Source organism: Engystomops pustulosus, chromosome 2 (genome assembly GCF_040894005.1).
Source record: "Engystomops pustulosus chromosome 2, aEngPut4.maternal, whole genome shotgun sequence".
NCBI lineage: Eukaryota > Metazoa > Chordata > Amphibia > Anura > Leptodactylidae > Engystomops > Engystomops pustulosus.
The window spans coordinates 222,510,675-222,529,857 of NC_092412.1; the positions used below are offsets into that span (position 1 = coordinate 222,510,675).

Consider the following 19,183-nt stretch of genomic DNA (forward strand, 5'->3'; position numbering starts at 1 on the left):
CCATGTGCACCATCTCCCAGCGCTTACAACGCTGAGAGATAGGGTCGGATGGGAGGAGCCGTCCACATCGCGGGACATCGGCGCCGCCGGAGGAGGTAAGTCCATGTTTATTATGTTTAACTAGCCCTCCCCAGCCCGGCCATAAAAATTTTTTTAAACCCGGATAACCCCTTTAAAGAAAATTTCATTCCAGGCAATTTAGGCATATAGCACCATCACATTTCACAGCGCTATACAGGGGACATATACATCCAAAATAAATTAGTTACATGGTCAGATGAAAAAAAGGAGTGAGGGCCTTGCTCACAAGCGCATACAGTCTTTGAAATTTATAAGATTTCTCACAGCAAATAGAAAATTCCTTTGAAAACTGAGACCAGTTTCACACTGCAGAAATCTGGGCACAATTTTCCATCAATATTTGGAATCTAAAAATGAGAGTGCTAAACCCAGAAGATGTACAAATCTTCCCATGACATTTTTTTCTGTAGACTGCAGTTTAATAATTCTTTGTTTGTATAGCACCTACAGATTCCACAGAGCTTGCCAAATCAGCCCCTGTCCCCGTGGGGCTCACAATATAATCAACCTACCAAATTTTTTTTTTTTTTTTGAGTGTGGGAGGAAACCCAAACAAACACAGAGAGAACATACAAACTCTTTGCAGATGTTGACTTGAACCCGGAACCCCCAGTGCTGCAAGGCTGTAGTGCTAACCACTGAGCTGCAGATAGTATTGGCCTAGAGCTGGATTTGCACAACCTTATTCTCTGGATCTACGTTCAAAAGCCTTTTCTGTTGATTGTTAGGACAGGCCACAAAAAGTTTTTTTTTTTTTTTTAACAAAGTTGGAGTGTGGTCTTGTGATGCCTGATGCAATATAAGTGATCCGGAATGTATTTTGTGGCTGTGGTCCCATAATGCACTTGTACTCAGTTCTGAAACGCATTGCTGACTGTTCGGAATATTGCATTGTTTGGCTTGAGAATGAGCTAGGTGGAGCAAAACGGCCTGGCGCCAGGCCCCGCTCTTTCCCTGTACTGCACCTTCACTAACTAAAGGACTTTGCACATATTGGCGAGCACCGCTTTTTCTTTTTCACTTGATGTTTATATGGACTATATTTCCAGCAGAGCACTGCCATTGGGACAGTTTTTTGCCTTTTTGACTGTATCTCCGCCCGGGACATCTGTTGGTGCCTTGATGCATGTGGATGGTGCCGAGAACTTTTGTCTCTTTTGGGCCGTGTTCAGAATATTGCACTTTTCCATCCATCTATTGGAATCTTCTGAAGACATGCCCCTTCGAATAAGTTTCATGAGTAAGAAATGGAGAAGGGAATCTGCACCGATCAACATAAGTCTGTGGTTTATGGCAACCAATTAGACTCGGTGCATCCAGAGAATGGATGTACAGTACACAAGCTTGATAAACCCTTACTTAGCTGAAACATCTCTAATAGTGAAATGTTGGATTGTGAGCTGTTTTCTCTTTAGGTTATCTGGTTGCTTGTAGTCTCTCGTTCATCCTGTTTTGGTAATAAACCAGTTCTCTTGAGGTCATGAATGTTCACTTCTGAACAATGATATCCCCCATTTTGCCACTGGTGTGTGGCTATGTGCAGCACTTTATATATCTAATGTAAAGTATTACACTTAAGAAAGCAGAAGAAAGCATAAACTCCAGAGAGTAGGTGAAGATTTCTGGTAGCTGCCCAGTAGAGTGAAGATTTTAGAATAGGTTGTTGAAGAAGTTTATCCCAGCAAAGTACGACACTTTTTTTTGGCAATCTACTGCATGAGCACTAGGAATATTTTAGCAAGGATTTCACTATTCACTTTATTCACTGTTTGCCACTATGGGGCAGATTTACGTACCCGGTCCTGTCCCGATCCCCTAGGTGCGTTCTCCGGCGCGATTCTTCAACATTGTGCGTCCATTTTCCTGCATGTGTCGCTTCCCCGCTGAGTTCACCTTCTTCTTCCCAGTGTATTTAAGTGCATTGTCTTGCGACACAATTTGAATTGTAAATCCCGCGCTTAGTCCGAATCAGTCGGGTTGTACGTCGGCCACGCTCCCCGTTTTGAGTCGCATGCAAGTCGGCGCAATTGCACCAAAATCCAATAGCGTCTGCCAAAAACCACACTTAAATGCGGTGCAAATCAGAAATAGTCTGGAAACCTGATGAAAATGCGCCCCTATGTGTTTATAGTTTGACTGTATATAGGTTCAGCACGGCACTGTCTATAGTATGTCACTATGATATGGGAACTATGGCTACCTATTGGGGCTTATTTACTAAGCGTCCGAAGCCACACTTTTGTCGGATTTTCCTACATTTTTGTGATTTGCTCCGCTGTGTCAGGTATTTAACTGGGGATTGTGTCGCACACGATCGGATTGTGGCGCAGCTGTGCTGGCTTTCATGTGTCAAAAATCGGAGGGTGCGGCCATCGGACGATTCAACTGATTCGGACCGAGCGCGGGATTTAGCTTTAAAATTGTGTTGCAATACAATGCACTTACATACACCATGAAGAAGGTGAACTCTGTCGGACCTGATATCGGGCACACGATCGCAGCAAAGTGCATTATTGTCCAACAATGCACTTTCTGGGAACTCGTCAGTAAATGTGCCCCATTGTCTTTACATGATTCGTAACATGTTATGTATGGCTCTTTGTAGGCACTGTATGGTTATATGTTGGAAAAGTATAGCATCTAGGCACTGATGTTTATTATATACCACTGCATGGGTATTTTATGACACTATGGAGAATATTGGCACATGGGTACAGCATATGGAATCAATGGACAATGTATGATAGAAATTATCAGTGTTTTACATGTATTATGGGTGGTCTTTTATGGTACAAAACTTAGGGACCAAAAATTTTGAAACAGTAGCTGAGCTGTAGTATCCCATCACTCTGTAATACAGTAGATCAGTGATGGGCAACCTTATGAGCTTGGTGTGTCAAAATTCGCCAAAAAACCAAGCATAACTCGGGTGGTGTCACCTTGACAAAAAAAACATAATTTTGTGATATTTATAGTTTAAATAACAAATATGTATAATTATTTAACTTCTAACGTACTTTAATCCTAGGTTGTGTGATTGATCCTACCATGTACTGCCATACTACATCTATTTATTACAATGTGAATCTCTCAGCCTCACGGCTACTGCACCTGGCCGTGTAGGAGCAGAGGATGAAACTTAACTCTCCGGCGGCCGCGTGTCACTGAAAATGGCAATGCGTGTCAGCACTGACACGCGTGTCATAGGTTGGCCATCACTGCAGTAGATGAATCCTCATCATGATTGGGGTGTCGCCACCCTCACCGACCACCCATCACATGACTTGTGATGTCATTGGCGCAAACTATATTTATGTTTTATTTCATTTTATTTTTTGGGACATATTTGCACCAGGTCACAGAAATGGGGTCTACACAACTGCTGTGTCTTCCTGCGACTATTTATTTGCCTGACAAAGATAATAGGAAAATGACAACTTGTTCTTATATCTACTACTTTGTACACTTCTCGCAAATTTTTTAAAATGTTCTCTGTTGTTGTAATAAAACATAATATAATTGTAGCATAATTGTTTGTTTTTGTAAAATGTTTATATTAAATAAAGTTCTAATTAAAAAAAAAAAAAAATAACCGCCGGGAAGTCATTGGCTGCCGATAGCTGTGTTTTGCTGAGAAGACAGTGTTGTCAATAAAGTTTTAATGCTGTAAAAAAAAATGTGTGTTACAGTGGGCGGGGCTGTATGTGACAGGTCGCTGCGTTACCTCCGGAAACACAAAGTGAGGAAGTGAAGGAGAACGGAGAGAGAGAGTGCGCACCGCCAGCAGCCATGACCGAGCCCGGGAGCCGGACACCGACCGCCTGAGAGCGGGGCCAGGGGAGAGGCGGACACCAGGGGGCGCCCTCTCAGGTGAGTGCAACGGCCCTGCTACAGGAGGGTGTGTGATCCTTCCAGTGCCTGGCAGGGGGCGCTGTCTGATGGGCACTGGTCCGCGGGTATGCCAGGCTTCAGGGGTACAACATGTAACGTCATAGTAACCTAATGACTCCTCTACTACCACAGGGCATTTCTATAGACTGCTGCAGACACTGCCCTGCAGTGCCACGGTGACCGCATGCCAGCACCCTGCAGTTCCACAGTGACCTTATCCTGGCGCCCTGCAGTGCCCCGGTGACCGCATGCCAGCGCCCTGCAGTGCCCCGGTGACCGCATGCCAGCGCCCTGCAGTGCCCCGGTGACCGCATGCCAGCGCCCTGCAGTGCCCCGGTGACCGCATGCCAGCGCCCTGCAGTGCCCCGGTGACCGCATGCCAGCGCCCTGCAGTGCCCCGGTGACCGCATGCCAGCGCCCTGCAGTGCCCCGGTGACCGCATGCCAGCGCCCTGCAGTGCCCCGGTGACCGCATGCCAGTTTCATTCAGAGGGGGCAGAGCTTAGGGATGCCTTGGAGAAGTCAGGGAGCAGCTCTGTCTGTGCACTGTCCACGTTGCAGCCTCTGCTTGGTCATACAGGGAACCAACGTAGCAGCCAGATGCAGCCTCCACACCTCAGTCTCCTCTTCAGTTCCCATGTGTGAGCAGATGTCAGGAGCCGCATCAGTCCTGCCGTCCTCAGACGTACAGGGAAAGTCTTTTACTGCTTGTACAAGTGTCTGTGATGCTTGTACAGACATCAATGCGACCTCTACACACAACCTTTTACGCGTTGGCAGACTTGGAGAGGGAGAAGTGAGCTGTGGTCAGAGACTTACATCTGACCTCAGGCCATCTCCATACACACTAGGTGGTTGTTCTGCCACTTATAGCCAGCCTTGGGTGCCAGCCTGTCTGTAGAAGCAATAAGTTGGTCACAAGATCCCGATATAACTTGTAGATGGAAGGGATGAGCGGGAGGTGTCCACTAGTAGATGAGTAACGAGTCTGTGTTATGGATGGTATGCAGTCTATATATAGAACTATAGATAATGAGCAGCGCACCTATAAATACATTATTTCCTGTTACTCAGGTACAATTCTGTTTATCATTATATAATATCCACATCAATATGGAACTCGGTCACATGGATGCTGCTCCCCAGACACATGCACTCTGTATCTGTCCTAGAAAAGATTGTCCACTGTAATATTGCCTAAGGGTGATGCCACACGTGGCTGCTTAGAACCTGTTTATCTATTAAGATGCGTGGTAAACGTTAAAAAATTGATGCGGTTTTAAAGGGACTAAAAACGCATGCTTTACAAACAGCCCAAAAACGCCACGTGTGGCATCACCCAAAAAGTAGAATGTTTTCTATTTCCCCAAACCTACCATAAAGCGTCAGTTGTGAGAACGACATACCTAACTTACCTAACCCTACCCCCGCCTCATGTATGGGCACCATGATTCTATAGCGTAAAGCTTTCTGGGAATGTCTCTGCACCCCTGTAGGGAAACATGCATTTGTTCCAAATAATAATGCAAAATACTGACCAAATACTGACTGTGTGAAAGTGGGGTTTTTTTGCACGAGGTCTGTGTTTGTAGGATTCCATAGTGAGTATAATACAATCGGGGGAATTTATTAATGCACTAGAGGTAGAATTATGGCAGATTTGCACCAAAAAAACTTCCTAAAATGCTGCATTTATCAAGGCTTTTAGACCTTTTTTTGGTACTTAAATAAGGGGGCGTGGACGTTAATGTGGGTGTGGCCTAGCTTAAAAGAGGCGTGGTGAGAAAAATTCTGGAGCACAGTTTAGACCAACTAAAAGTAGGTCTAACGCAGGAACCCTCTTATTATGCACCAGAAATTATTATCACCGTGATAAATCCGGCGCAGCAACAGACTAGAGATTTCTAGTCTGTTAAATTCCCCTCAATGTGCATACAGCTCTATAATATGACAGTATAGGGGGTGTATACATTGCCATATTAGGTTATTGCCATCTATAGGGACTAGAAAAGCTGCTTCTTGCTCCTTTCATGGCGTTTACCTTGTTGTGTCCCCTCCTGGTACAAATAATCATGACTCATGTTCACACTTGGGTCGGACACTCAGACGCAGATTCTATTACATATATTGCAAATATACCATAATTGGAAAATTCATTATTCATTTTTACAACCAAACAACAAAGTCCCACAGACCCCAAAGTAAGTTTGGAGGGACCAGTGATGTCTGTCATAAGGCAGGAAACTGTGAATACAGCGCCGATGTGCACCGAAAATGACTTGTAGGCAATGCCAGTGCAAAGACTGGCATGTAATCAGATGACATTGTGGTTGTTAGAGTTAATTACATGACCTAGAAAGGAATGGCTATTGCCCAGCATTAGTGTGCTCGTACATATGGGCTGGGTCAGGAATTCTTCATCCAAATTTTACAGCACGGCTTTCTGGTGTCTCTTACTGTGATGCTTGATGCCTCAGGTGTCCACATGGAGTCTATCAAGTGGTATCAGAATGACTCTGGGGGGCATTTATCAGGGCTTTTACACCATCTCCCTTCCAAGGGGGGGCGTATTAGTGGAGCAATTTTATGCCAATAGGACCTGAGGAGGATTATTATTATTATTATTACATTTTTAAATAGTTTGGTCTTGTGAGGGAAGTGCAGTCACTTATACTCTTGGGGAGGGGCGGCATCAGTTCCGGTCTGCGGTGGGGGAAGGCGTCATCAACTTTGGGGTGGGGGAGGGGCACCAGCCATTGTCTGTGGTGGGAGGGGAGGTGCGATGTCAGCTGTAGTCTGACCTTACAGGCTCATTAGCATAAATGTAAAAGTTGATTTTACAAGGAAGGAGGCCATGGATAACAAATATAAGAAGATTACCACAGTCAGTGTCCGGATCTATTAGTAGGTGTCCCTGGATGTGTAAGTAAGTGCCCCTGGTTTATTATGATGGGTTTTGATGGTAGATTTCCTTCTAATAAAGTCTTTAGGCTTGGATACATCTGGCTGCTCGTATGTTGCCCAGATCTGTGGACACAGGGAGAGGACACGTTGCAGTAATGTAAGCAAATTAAGCGTCTTGGCTGAACAATGTGTCCTGTAGCTCGAGGCGGTTATCAACAAAGTATCCAGCACAAGCCAGAAGCAGGGATCAGAAGACGTGTGGCGGAATATTTGTAGTCATCTTTTGTAATGACACCGAGCTGGAGGTGCTGGGGACAGAGCTGAAGAACCGTCTGACTGATAGATTATCATTTTATATACATTTTCTGTCTGGCTACAGAATATCTTGTGTACTAAAGTTGAAGGTGGAGCTTATACTGTTTGTATCCAGGTACATTGTAATATAATACAGATCTGCCATGGGCAAATCACACCTTACCCTCTCTGTTTAGGGCAGGTGTGAACTCTTGGGGTGCAGCCACACATTCAGTTTTTCAGATGCAGTTTTTGAAGCCAAAAGCAGGTGTGGATCATAATGGGTGAGGACCTATCATTGAGAGAAGCAGTTTCTCTTCTCTTTTCACTCCACTCCTGGTTTGGAAATCAAAAACTGCATTTGAAAAACTCAACGGGGGACATTTACATAAAGTGTCGGTGTCTGCATTGGCTTTGTCACCGACCTGCTCTGGGAAAGAAGACACACATTTAATATTTTGGAGCTGTGCAGAGACATTTCTGACGCCGAGACCATTTTCTGTCCCTGGGACCAAAATCTGTCCCGAGCACCAGAAATGTGTCCAACAGTCCCTTCTAGACCAGTTTTCTTTTGGTCTACTTTCCGCCAGTTTACAGCGCCCAAAAAGGGCTGCGACACATATTAATTGTCTGAGTTTCCACTCCACCAAAGCCACGCCCCTTATCGGAGAAGAGTCGGAGCAGGCGGAAAAAGTCATTTTTTCTGGCGCCGCCAACTAATAAATAGGTCTGAGAGCAGAAGATGTGGTGAGAGCGCCACAAAACTGGCGGAAACGCCATAGTAAATGTCCCCCAATGTGTGCACCCTCAGGTAGATTCTACATTGTTGAAAATTGGTTTTTAAACCCGAAGGTAGATCACCACCTCAAAAATTCTAACCAAGGAACACAGTGTGAACTTGGCCTTAGGAGGCAGTGGGCACTAGAGAAGGGTCAGGTTGAGGAGCCCTCTCTAGATCCCCTTTACTTCCAGGCGGTCCCCCTACTTAAGGACACCCAACTTACAGACAACCCATAGTTACAGACAGACCCCTCTGACCTCTGGTGAAGCTTTCTGAAAGCTTTACTATAGTCCCAGATTGCAATAATCAGCTGTAAGGTGTCTGTAATGGATATACAATTATACAATATACAGTTTCGACTTGCATACAAATTCAACTTAAGAACAAACCTCTGGACCCTATCTTGTACGTAACCCGTGGGCTGCCTGTAGTCACAGCGAGCCTTCCCCAATTTCCCTTCCCTCCCCGTAGGGGCTTCTTCCAGCCATTCATGGAGGGGAGATGACGGAGGTTTACACTGAGAAGTTGTGTCCTTCTGCATGTTTATCAGGTTTCTTTTCTCGCTATTCTCCCACTGTACGCCCCCCTCTTTACTGGTATTGGAGTGAATAATCCAAAAAAGAGAAACAAGAAGGAAAATCTGTGGTTACAATTAATATCAAGACTTAAAAATTCATTCAAATAAATTCAGGGACATTAGAAAAGAAAGGACAGTCCAGGCGTCTTGGCAAAAGTAAGGGAATCTCAATGCAAAAGTATATGCACCTATTATGTGTGCTCTGGATATGAAATGCAGAAAAAGCCGAGAGAGATATTACCACAATATGAATCGGACCTGTGCGGGTGAAACACGGGCCGTGGTGGGCGCCATCTCACTTGCAGGTAAACAAACGATCACCAGACTATGACTCGATTATATTATGTAGACACTTGTGATCTGTCAACTGCACTCTGCTCCATATTGTGGTAATATCTCTCTGCTCTTGGCTTAGTTTTGTAGCTTAGTTTTTTGGAAGATGAAACATGTTGTCCATAGCGACATGAGGACCTTCCTCATGACGGCTGCGTGTCTGGTCGAGGCTCCAATGGGTCTTCCAGCAGGATCTTGTTATTGTGGGTCTAATGGAGATCCATTGCACTTCCAATATACTGCAATACAGTATTATATTGAATCTAGGGGGTCCTCTCATGTTGGGCTCACAGGCTGTATCGGGCCTATAGGGTACATAGTTGAATGACAATACCATAGACACAGCGGTGTAGCTTATATCCAGCCTGTCTGTAGCAGCAACTGGGTCGGGCCTCGCTTTGTTCCTTGCACCTGTTGCTCTAGAAATGTGAATGTTGACATTGGCGAGACTCCATATTCTGCAGGAGAAAACCACATCATTACTACATTATGGAGATGTAGCATTGTGTATAAATCTGTACTGCTGCCTCAGAGAGAACCAAAACTGTTCTAGTTTCTCATGGAAACCTATCAGGGCTCAGCTTTTATTCACAGTAGTTTATACATCTATCTCCTATCTGTCTCTCCTAATGCTCTATATCTATTTGCAGGGCTTCTACATCACAATGTTGCTGAATCTGCATCCCCTGGAGAACCTGAAGTCGTACATCAGTAGTCGGCCCCCTCTGGTGGTCTTTATGGTCAGTGTCAGCGGTATGGCCATTGCTTTCCTCACGCTTGGCTACTTCTTCAAGATGAAGGAAATTAAGTCACCGGAGATGACAGAGGTAGAGATTTTTTTTTTTTCCTGAGAACTTGACTTTTCAGCACAATTAGATAAAGTATGTTGGGGACCTGTGGTATATTCCCACCATGGATTTTGCAGGGGAGGGGGTGCTGGGTAATGGGCGTCCCCCCTAAGATCCATTGCTGACCAGTGCCCAGTCTATTTAGCAGATATCAGTTATATGGTAAGTCTTTATCGGAGCTTTCACATCTACGACACCATTTACTTGCCCGCACTGGGGGATTTTTTTTTTTTTAAGTTGAAATGGGTTGATATTTGGTGTAGATGTAACAGATCCTATAAAGACATTCTCTTACAGAAGGGGCCAATTCATCAGAGTAACATAATAATGACTATCTATGAATATCAGATGCCTGGTGTCAACAATACATTGGCAAGATTAGAAATTGCCATACAACCTTATAATACTGGAACTTCTGGTCTTTGTTCCCTGGAGCAGAGAGGAAAACCTTTTCTAACCATGTAGGTGAAAGAGATCTTCTGTCTCTTCTACTGCTGAACTGGCATAACCTTGAGATAAGGTTCCTAGTATGTGCAGACTTTCTGACTTCATCTGAAATGATAAAAATATTGGCTCATCTCCAGTAGAGAGGATGATGATGATACTATCTGGGGTGAAGCCCCTTCCTCTACATGGGGTATCAGGCCAATGCAGAGCACCATAGTCCTATGTTACAGCATTATGTAGCCCTAGCAGATGTTCACACTGATGTATTAGGCGTTTACCGATTTACGTAAGACGTACCTGCTTTCCCATTCGCAGGACTGGAACACGTTTCTCCTGAGGTTTAATAACCTGGACTTTTGTATATCTGAGAATGAAACCTTGAAGCATCTCTTGAATGATACGACACCACCAGAGAGTACGGTCACCACTGGCCAGGCTCGGTCCTCTACACAGACGCCTCAAGCTTTAGAGGATACTGGACCCATTAATATTTCTGTAGCTGTTACCCTGACATTGGATCCACTGAAGCCTTTTGGAGGATATTCCCGAAACATCACTCACCTGAGCTCCACAATTTTTGGCCATCAGATTGGTCTTACAGGTAACAAGTTGTTTTTTTTTTTTTTTTTTTTTTTTTGTTTAACTCTTGAAAATCTTTTGATCGCCCACCACTATCCACCTATATCATAAATGCCAAAACTGAGTTTGTTATGACGTTCTTCAAAGGAAACATACCATTTTGTTTTTATGCATTGTGAACCAAACCTACCTTGAGAATGCTGTAGCTACATTGATGCAGAAACATATTTTGTTTAATCCCTGAACTGAGTGGTTTTACTGAAAAAACAATTATAAAATTCTGATCATGAGGCTCTGTCGCTCCTGTGGCTGCCCCAGCGCTTCTCCTCACCCTAATTATGCACTGCTCCAGCCTTTTCCCGCACAGCATAAGCCGAGAAACACTATTCACTGTGTTGTCCCTGACAGGCACAAGTAATCAATCGGTGCACCATCCCCCAGCTGCTGTGTATGAGTCACTCGGCTTAATTTTGCGGTTGGAAAGGGGATGAGATCTAGCGTTTTGTCTGAATGGAGGCTTATTCTTGGAAGAAGATCTTCTGGTTGTGTGGAGTTTTAGAATTGCAGGATTTCCTTTTTAAGATGCCAGTACCAAGTGGCATTCTGCAAGATCATGAGCTCTGGTCAGAAATGTTATTATATATGAAATTGTATTACATGTGACTTATTGAATTTGGACATCCATCACTTTTATACAACCAATTTACATCTCAGTTCAAAGTCTATTTTCTGGATGATGCCACCACCAGGCCATGAAAGAAACATGATCTAGAAGGGGATCAGCTGCTTGACAACATAATGGTAGTAGTTTATTAGGCCAATTTCTGATGCAGGTTCCCTTTAAGCAATTTGTGTTAATCAGTTTTCTGTTCTGTATACCCTGACTGCTAAGAGATAAAGGAACATGTCTTAAAGGGAATCTGTCATCAGAAATTTACTAGTATGTTTCCATGCAGCGGAACAACTTCCAGATTGTCTTTCTTTCATGGCCCAGTGTGGTGACATCATCCAGAAAATCAACTTTTGAAGTGAAATGTAAATTGGTTGTATAAAGTCAAGAAGGTGGCATTTTTTACACCGAAATCAAGCTCCATCTTTGGTTATGGACGTCTCTGGATGCAGAACCATCAATTACAGTGAAAAGGGCTTTCTGCCAGTCTGATGTCAACTACAGAAGAGGAGGCGTTCAGAGCTCACCACCTGGAATTCGGTATTAAACTCCCTGCCTCCTTGACTTTATCCAACCAACTTATATCTCCCTTCAAAGTTTATTTTCTGGATGATGCCACCACACTAGGCCTTGAAAGAAACAGAAACTAGAAGGTGTTACACTACCTGACAATATACTAGTAGTGGTTTATTAGACCAATTTCTGATGTCAGGTTCCCTTTAACTCTTTACAGACATTCCCTCTTCATAAACCCTTTATGGGAAGTGGGGGTGGCTTATGATATCCAGAGACTATTATCTAGGTATTGAAAGAGTTGGTTAAACATTAGCTTCCTCTCCTAATGTTTGTGTTGTGTACAGGACTTCTGATACACTGCTCACTACAAGAGAAAGAAGGAGCAGAGAACGGCCACAGAGAAGCTGCCTTCCTTAATGAAGTATATAACAAAGTATATCACATCTGCACTATTCATTGTTTAGTTACGGGTGGATTGATCTCACATGTTCAGCTTGTATAGTAAGTTTCCTTTGTAATACTTGGCTCTATGTAGCTTGATGAAAGACCCGGGCTGTATTCAGCGCAGACATCTCCCAGCATTCCCGGCAGCCTCAATCTCATGACCAAGGAGCTTTGCTCCCTGCCTTCAGACCTATAGTTCTCCTGGTGACACTAAATGATGTGCATCATGAAATAAAGCTTGTTATACTAGGGTAAAGTCCTGCCCTCTGTGACCCCAAACTATCTAATACACAGGCGTTGCTCCGCGGCATACAAAAGGTTACGGTAGGTAATAAGCAATATGTATGACGATTCCCGGTATTCGCCATTTCTTCCGTATTGAAGACGTCCTTTGAAAGTAAGAAATACCATTACCATCGATCTAACTGTGTGACCTTTAGTTTTTATTGCTGTTTGGACACATCCATATATATAAATTCCTTTATTATTTCCCCTTCTAAGGCAGAGAGTCCCATGAGGAGATGAATATTACATTTACTCTGCCGGCTGCCTGGAACTCGGATGACTGTATCCTCCATGGACACTGCGAGCAGGTGGTATTTACCACGTGTATGACCGTGACAGCCATGAGCAACGTGTTCCCCGTCACCGTGTGAGTATCTCATTATTCGCTCTCGTCTCAGGACCGGAGGCATAGAAAGTTCAGTCCTTAGATAAGGATTTTCGGCACCGGCCAAAGGTCACCAGGCAGATAAGTTCTTGTCTCAGTAGCGCAGGCTCTAATACCTCCAGTGTTACTTTACCTGAATTGTTCTCCTCCTCCTTACGGCACAGTTTTTATTCATATACATTTAAGTCAATGCGAACTGCTTGGTTGTGTTTCTGGAATACTCTGTGCTGCTGTGACACATTTGCCGAAACACTAAACCTATAAAATAATAAGACTGGAGAGGTGATAATCTTGCTTTCGCTTGTCTGTATGATTTGCTGCATGTTTTTGAAAGTGTCTTGTAGAAATCTTGCAATGGTTAAAGGGGATGGGCTGTAAATTTAATGTTATCTTGGAACCACAGGATGGGGAATACTTGCTGATTGGTAGGGATCCACGGTCTGGTACTCCCACAGCTGTCATTTCCTGTATCTAAATGGAGCAGCAATCCAAACATGCACACAGTCTCTCCATTCAGTCTGTGGGACTTTCGGAGATGGAGAGTACAATGCTGAGATACACCCCCCCCCCCTTCCTGCTGTCCTATGAAGCTTCAATGACATTACAATACGATACTTGACAGGAGGAAGGGGATCCTTGTTCTTGTGCTTGTTGGGGGTTCCCAACTATCCAGCAAATTATCCCATATTCTGAAGATAGAAGAAAATGTTAAAAAGTGTGCTGTCCACTTTAATCTCCTAATACAGCCGGTTGTCTTTGAGTTTGACTCTGTGGGGGAGATTTATCAAAAGTCTCTTGGAGCAGAACTGTTCTAGTTGCCCATTGCCACCAATCAGAGCTCAGCTTTCTTTTTCCCACAGTGAGCAAGGGTCACAGCTGACCCCTTTAGACTCATGACGGAAATTTATGTATTTCTCATATTTTTCTCTGTTTGTATATCAATATGCGATACATGAGGATAAACTGCAAGCAGCATTTTCTCTGACTTTTCTTGTTAAAATCTTAAAAAAACCTGTGACTGAATGAAGGAAATGTATTACACACAGACATAATGGGGCTTTTCTTCTTTTTTTTTTTTTTTTTTTTTTTGTGCCCAAGACAGTCTCCCCATGATGGAGTTTTCTGTAGTGTTCCCTGAGTTCTCACCCCATGCCAGATGTCAAAGTTGCAACTCTTTAAAAAAAAAAAAAAGTTGCACATTTTGGTACAAATCCACACCTGCCCCCCTGCCAGGCATAGGAAAGAGTTCAGAGCTGGTTGAAACTTTTTCAAGACTCTTGTTTTAAAACCGAATTCCCTAAAGACCTTATCTCCTCAAATGCCACAGCGCGAAGTTACATGTGAGCAGTGGAAATGCTAAACAAAATGAAAATGTAAAAAAAAAATGCACAAAGCCCGAGGACACCATGTTGATTGAAAGCTATTATTTCTATATCATTTTTTTTTTCTTATTATTATTATTTTTATTTTATTTTTATTTTATTTTTTTATAGACAACCGCCTCATTGCATTCCTGAGACCTACAGCAATGCCACCCTATGGTACAAGATCTTCACCACTGCTCGTGACTCTGGAACCAAGTATGCACAGGACTACAACCCATTCTGGTGTTATAAGGGGGCTATTGGAAAGGTGTACCATGCTTTAAATCCCAAGCTCACAGTCATTGTTCCAGAGGTGGGTGTATGGTTTAGGAAGCTTCTCAGCTGCTTGGTAATGGAGAATACAACATTTAGTGCACATAAAGCATGTGCAAAGCCTAAAACCATTTCTCATTCAGGCTCACATCTGAGATGTAACCAATCCACCATACAGTATATACCAGATCCACCAGACGTCCCTTGGACTTGGACTTGAACCCGAGGGTAGCAGACGTTCTGCTGGAGAGGCAAAGGATGAGCGCTGCTCACCCCTCCCCTCTCCATAGGGATGCCTGGCTCCCAGCTGTACTTGCGGGGAAGCATAGAGCATACTTTATCTTTTTCCCAGTGACGGTGCGGTGACATACGTGTGTTCTCGCTGTACCGCGGCCATGTTTAGTTCTGGAGTGAGCGATAAAGTGTTGTGGCTGCATTACAGATAAAAGTCACAGTACGGCTCTGAGAAGATACTGACTGATAACAAAATAGATTTTTGTGCAATGGGAGTAGACCTTATATACCATCACCATGCCATTATCATGCGAACTTTCATAATGCAAATATCTTTGACCTTGCTTCCCATTAAAATATGATAGCACTGAAATGACTTTTATGTTGGGAATAGTTCTGTAGGTGAACGTTCTGCAAAAGCAATATTAGCTTAGAGCTCAGCTGCAGTTTTATGTTTCCAACCCCTTTGCCTTTGCTTCTGCTGTGGTTTACTGTCCCCTGGCACCCGTTGCCTTGTTTTGTATGAGCAATGCCTCTGGCACCCTTTTCCCTGTGGACGTTCTGTGTTCAGGGCAGTACTGGAAATCCTGTTATGATCTCATCTTGTAGAGGTTTACATTTCCTAGAGAAGTCCTAAGGGTGCTCGCACAGAAGGTGCAGTACAACCTGGCAATTACCTAATGCAATGTGTGGCAAGGCCGTACTGGGTAAAGGCATTCTAAGGGTGCGCTCACACGAGGTAGTAACTCATACATTTTCAAACCCATCAGTACATCTAAGAGATTTGCCTGATTACATGCAATGTTAACGCATGTGTTAACATAGCATTAACATTGCGTTAAGACATGTGTTTTGTAAATGCAATGTTAACAGCTATGTAATCAGGCAAATCTCCTCTTCTCAGCTGTTCAGATGCATTTGAAAACACATACATTACTGTCACGTTTGAACGCACCCTTAGGGGAGATTGCAGAGGGTTAGGTGCCATGAATCCCCAGCTGTAGGAAAGTGGGTGGGATTTAAACTTATCTAGACGCTGAAAACTTTGAGCATGTCTAGGTGTTGAAAGATGCAGGGGAAAATGGCAGGTCAATGAATTTTTTTTTTTTTTTTTTTCTGCAACTTGATAACCAAAACTAAGCTAAGTGCAGCGCCATAGCGGCATTCCATTCTGGAGTGCAGCGCCAGTGCCAAGTTCTGTTCTGGAATCAATATGGATTTATCTTAGGGGTCATTAAAGATGTTTATAGCATACACACTTCTCCACATTATCAGTGTCACAAGTCAATCAAATGATTTCTTATCCCAACAGGACGACCGCTCTCTCATTAACCTGCATCTGATGGACACCAGTTACTTTCTCTTTGTGATGGTGATCACCATGTTTTGCTATGCAGTTATCCGGGGTCGTCCCAGCAAGATGAGGCAGAACAGCTCCGAATTCTGTTCAGAAAAGGTATTTATATATGGGTATATGTGTTTTTGTATCCAGTCCATGCATAAATTACTCAATTTCGTTCTTTTTTTTTTTTTTTTTTTACTGGAGTCAATGATCACTCCATCCTCGATGGGTCATAGTGCTGAGCACAATAGGACATATAACATTTCTTGCAGTGTAAATTCATCCGTTTGCTTAATAGATTTCTACCCTGAATTGCAGACCGGGAACATAGATTTGCTATACTTGAGCATAAATGTTAGGCTACATCCAAAATAAAACAAAAATGTTGCATAACCTGTGTATCGCACACTGTAAATAAAAAATATTAAAAGATAAATCCATAATTCCACAAGTAGTTTACAAATCTCATCCTGCTATAAAATGAGCCATAATATGGGTACATTGTAAATAGAAAAGTTATGATCCGTATAAAGTAGTTACACAAAGTCAAAATGTTTCTTTAAACCAAAAAAACTAAACAATTTTTTTTCTCAAATGTCCTAAAAACCTATAACCTATATTTGGTATTGCCATAATTGCAACAACCTGTAAAATATATGTAAAATGTTGGTATCGCCGTCAATGCAACAACATTTGAAATCCTAAATACTAGGTTAAAATTGTATTTTTTACAATTTTTGTCTATACAAAGGGTTTATTAGTTATTCAATTAGTTTTATGTGCCACAAATATGGCTCCAGTCAAAAAGGCAAAAAAAAAAAAAAAAAAAACGTGCATACAATGATGGAAAAATAAAAAAGTTAATGATAACAATGAAAAAAATGTATAGAAATATTTTAATCTTGAAAGGGGTTTGCCACTTAAACCAAATTTAAACAGGGTAAGTATAAGACCTCAATAAGGTCACCTGTATTATACCCTGATAAACTTTCTCGTTTCCTGCTGGGAGCTACTGGTCAGGACCTGTTTTCTATTGGCTTTTGAATTGGCGAGCAGTCATTAGGGTTATCCGCATGCCCCGGCAACCAGTGATATGGGGGTGGTCATGACGCAGGGGGGTGTATCCAAAAATAACTGCACGACTGACTTCATCCTCTGGAAACTAGCAGGACCTTACTGGAAGTGCCAAGTCCTGCTGACCCAGCGGTCATGTGACCTGCAGTTCCTGAGCAAGAAAAATAGGCGTGACCCTATTGGAGCCTTACACTAAGGCTACATTCACACAACTGTCGTATTGCGGCAGTATATACGTCCACATTGACTGCTATAACCACACGGTGGTGGTATTGGCACCCTACACAAGGAATAGATAGAACATTTTCTATATTTTTCCGTCTGTACGGCTGCCATCTCCTATGGAGAGGGGAAGGGTCACCCCTCCTCCTCTGCCCCACACGTGCCCGGGCGAGCACACGTCGGGGTGTGGTCGTGTGAATGCGGCCTGTTTAAGTTTGATCAAAAAAGACTTATAAGGAAGGGAATGAAGTAGCCTAAGAAGTAAACGCATAGTAAATTTCCAAGGTCTATAAAGAGATCCTAAAGAGCCATGTCCCTTGTGTCTTCCAGGTTGCACTCTCTGAAGCATAACCATCCTCTTGTACCCTACGATTGGAGTCATTGCCTGTTGACCCCACCAGGAGAATGTGTCCCGTGTCCTTCTAGAGGGGGAGGGAGGAACACACACTATTGCAATGTTGGTTTCTTCCAACCAAAGACATTTCAAGTGCCTGTAATTGATTTGTACATATTTATAAATGGGTGCACCCCGAGAAGCTTGGTGCAGACGTTCCGCGTGGCAGGGACTTGCCTGTGGCTGGGTGCACCTGTGGACTAGCCGTCGTTTCCTTGTGTAGATATGTGTAGTGGATGTTTCTAGTCGGCAGTGCGAGTTGCCTGATTGGTGGGTTATGTCTAATGAATGAGATCCTGATCTCAAGCAGAAATGCACTTTTTTTTTTTTTTTTTTTGTTTCCTCTTTTCAAAATCTGGGGGAAAAAAAAATCATTTGTTTGAAAGGAAGAAATATGGCTGCTGCATGGAGGAGGCCTGTGTTCTGGTAGCTCTATATTAAAGCATCCATTCTTCATGACACCTCTGCTGCTGGATTCTGTATATCCTTCTGTCTGATCTCTGTATACGTGACGCCGCTGATTCGCATGGAAAGCGTCTGTTTTATCGTCCTCCCGAAACAACAAGACCTCAAGATGGCGTCTCCAGGAGGGGAAACGAGGAAGGCGCTTTCACAACCGCCCTGAGCAGCTTTAATGAAGGAAAGAAATAAAGCGTATAAGTCCTTGTAGAGCCGTCACATTTATTGTAGGATGTTACTAGAAGGTTTCATCACTGGTGGCTCTTGTAAATAACCTGCTGGTGTAGTAGAGGGGTCCAGCAGGGACCGGTGGGGGATTTATCCTTAGAGATGCATCAGTTTTCTGCCTCTCGTATATAAGAAAATTGTTGTATCTGCCTATTTTCACAGAGTTTGGAACTTTTTTCACCTTCAACAACTTATATCAAATTTATCAGGTGTATCCGTATGTGGGGACGGATTTAAAAAAAAAAAAAAGTTTTCCAAAAAGTTGCACATTCAGGTGCAAGTTCACACCAGGAAAAACAGGAACGGTCGCCACTTTTACAGGAAATCCACCACAAGGGTGAAGGATTGTTAACTAAGTAAACTGACATACTGGTGTGTGCCCCCCAGGCAGAATCTGCTCTTCTTTAATCTTCCTATGCTCTGCTTTTAAAAAAAGGCTTATAAAATTATGCAATTGAGCCCCTCAGACTCATTTGCATAATTTTACAAGGCTTTTTTTTTTTTTTTTTGTAAAATCAAGGGCACAAGAAGTTACAGTTATAGAGCAGATCCTGCCAGA

The 19,183-nt window shown here is 43.2% G+C and overlaps 1 protein-coding gene across 1 annotated transcript; it reads left to right on the plus strand.

Annotated features, from left to right (window-relative positions):
- Window positions 1–3,762: 3,762 nt before the first annotated feature.
- TMEM248 (transmembrane protein 248) lies at window positions 3,763–18,565 on the plus strand. Its single transcript, XM_072138237.1, has 7 exons — window positions 3,763–3,951; window positions 9,511–9,687; window positions 10,471–10,756; window positions 12,866–13,016; window positions 14,528–14,711; window positions 16,218–16,361; window positions 17,874–18,565. The coding sequence occupies exons 2-7, from the start codon at window positions 9,526–9,528 to the stop codon at window positions 17,892–17,894; spliced, it is 948 nt and encodes a 315-aa protein (XP_071994338.1). The 5' UTR covers window positions 3,763–3,951; window positions 9,511–9,525; the 3' UTR covers window positions 17,895–18,565.
- Window positions 18,566–19,183: the final 618 nt, after the last annotated feature.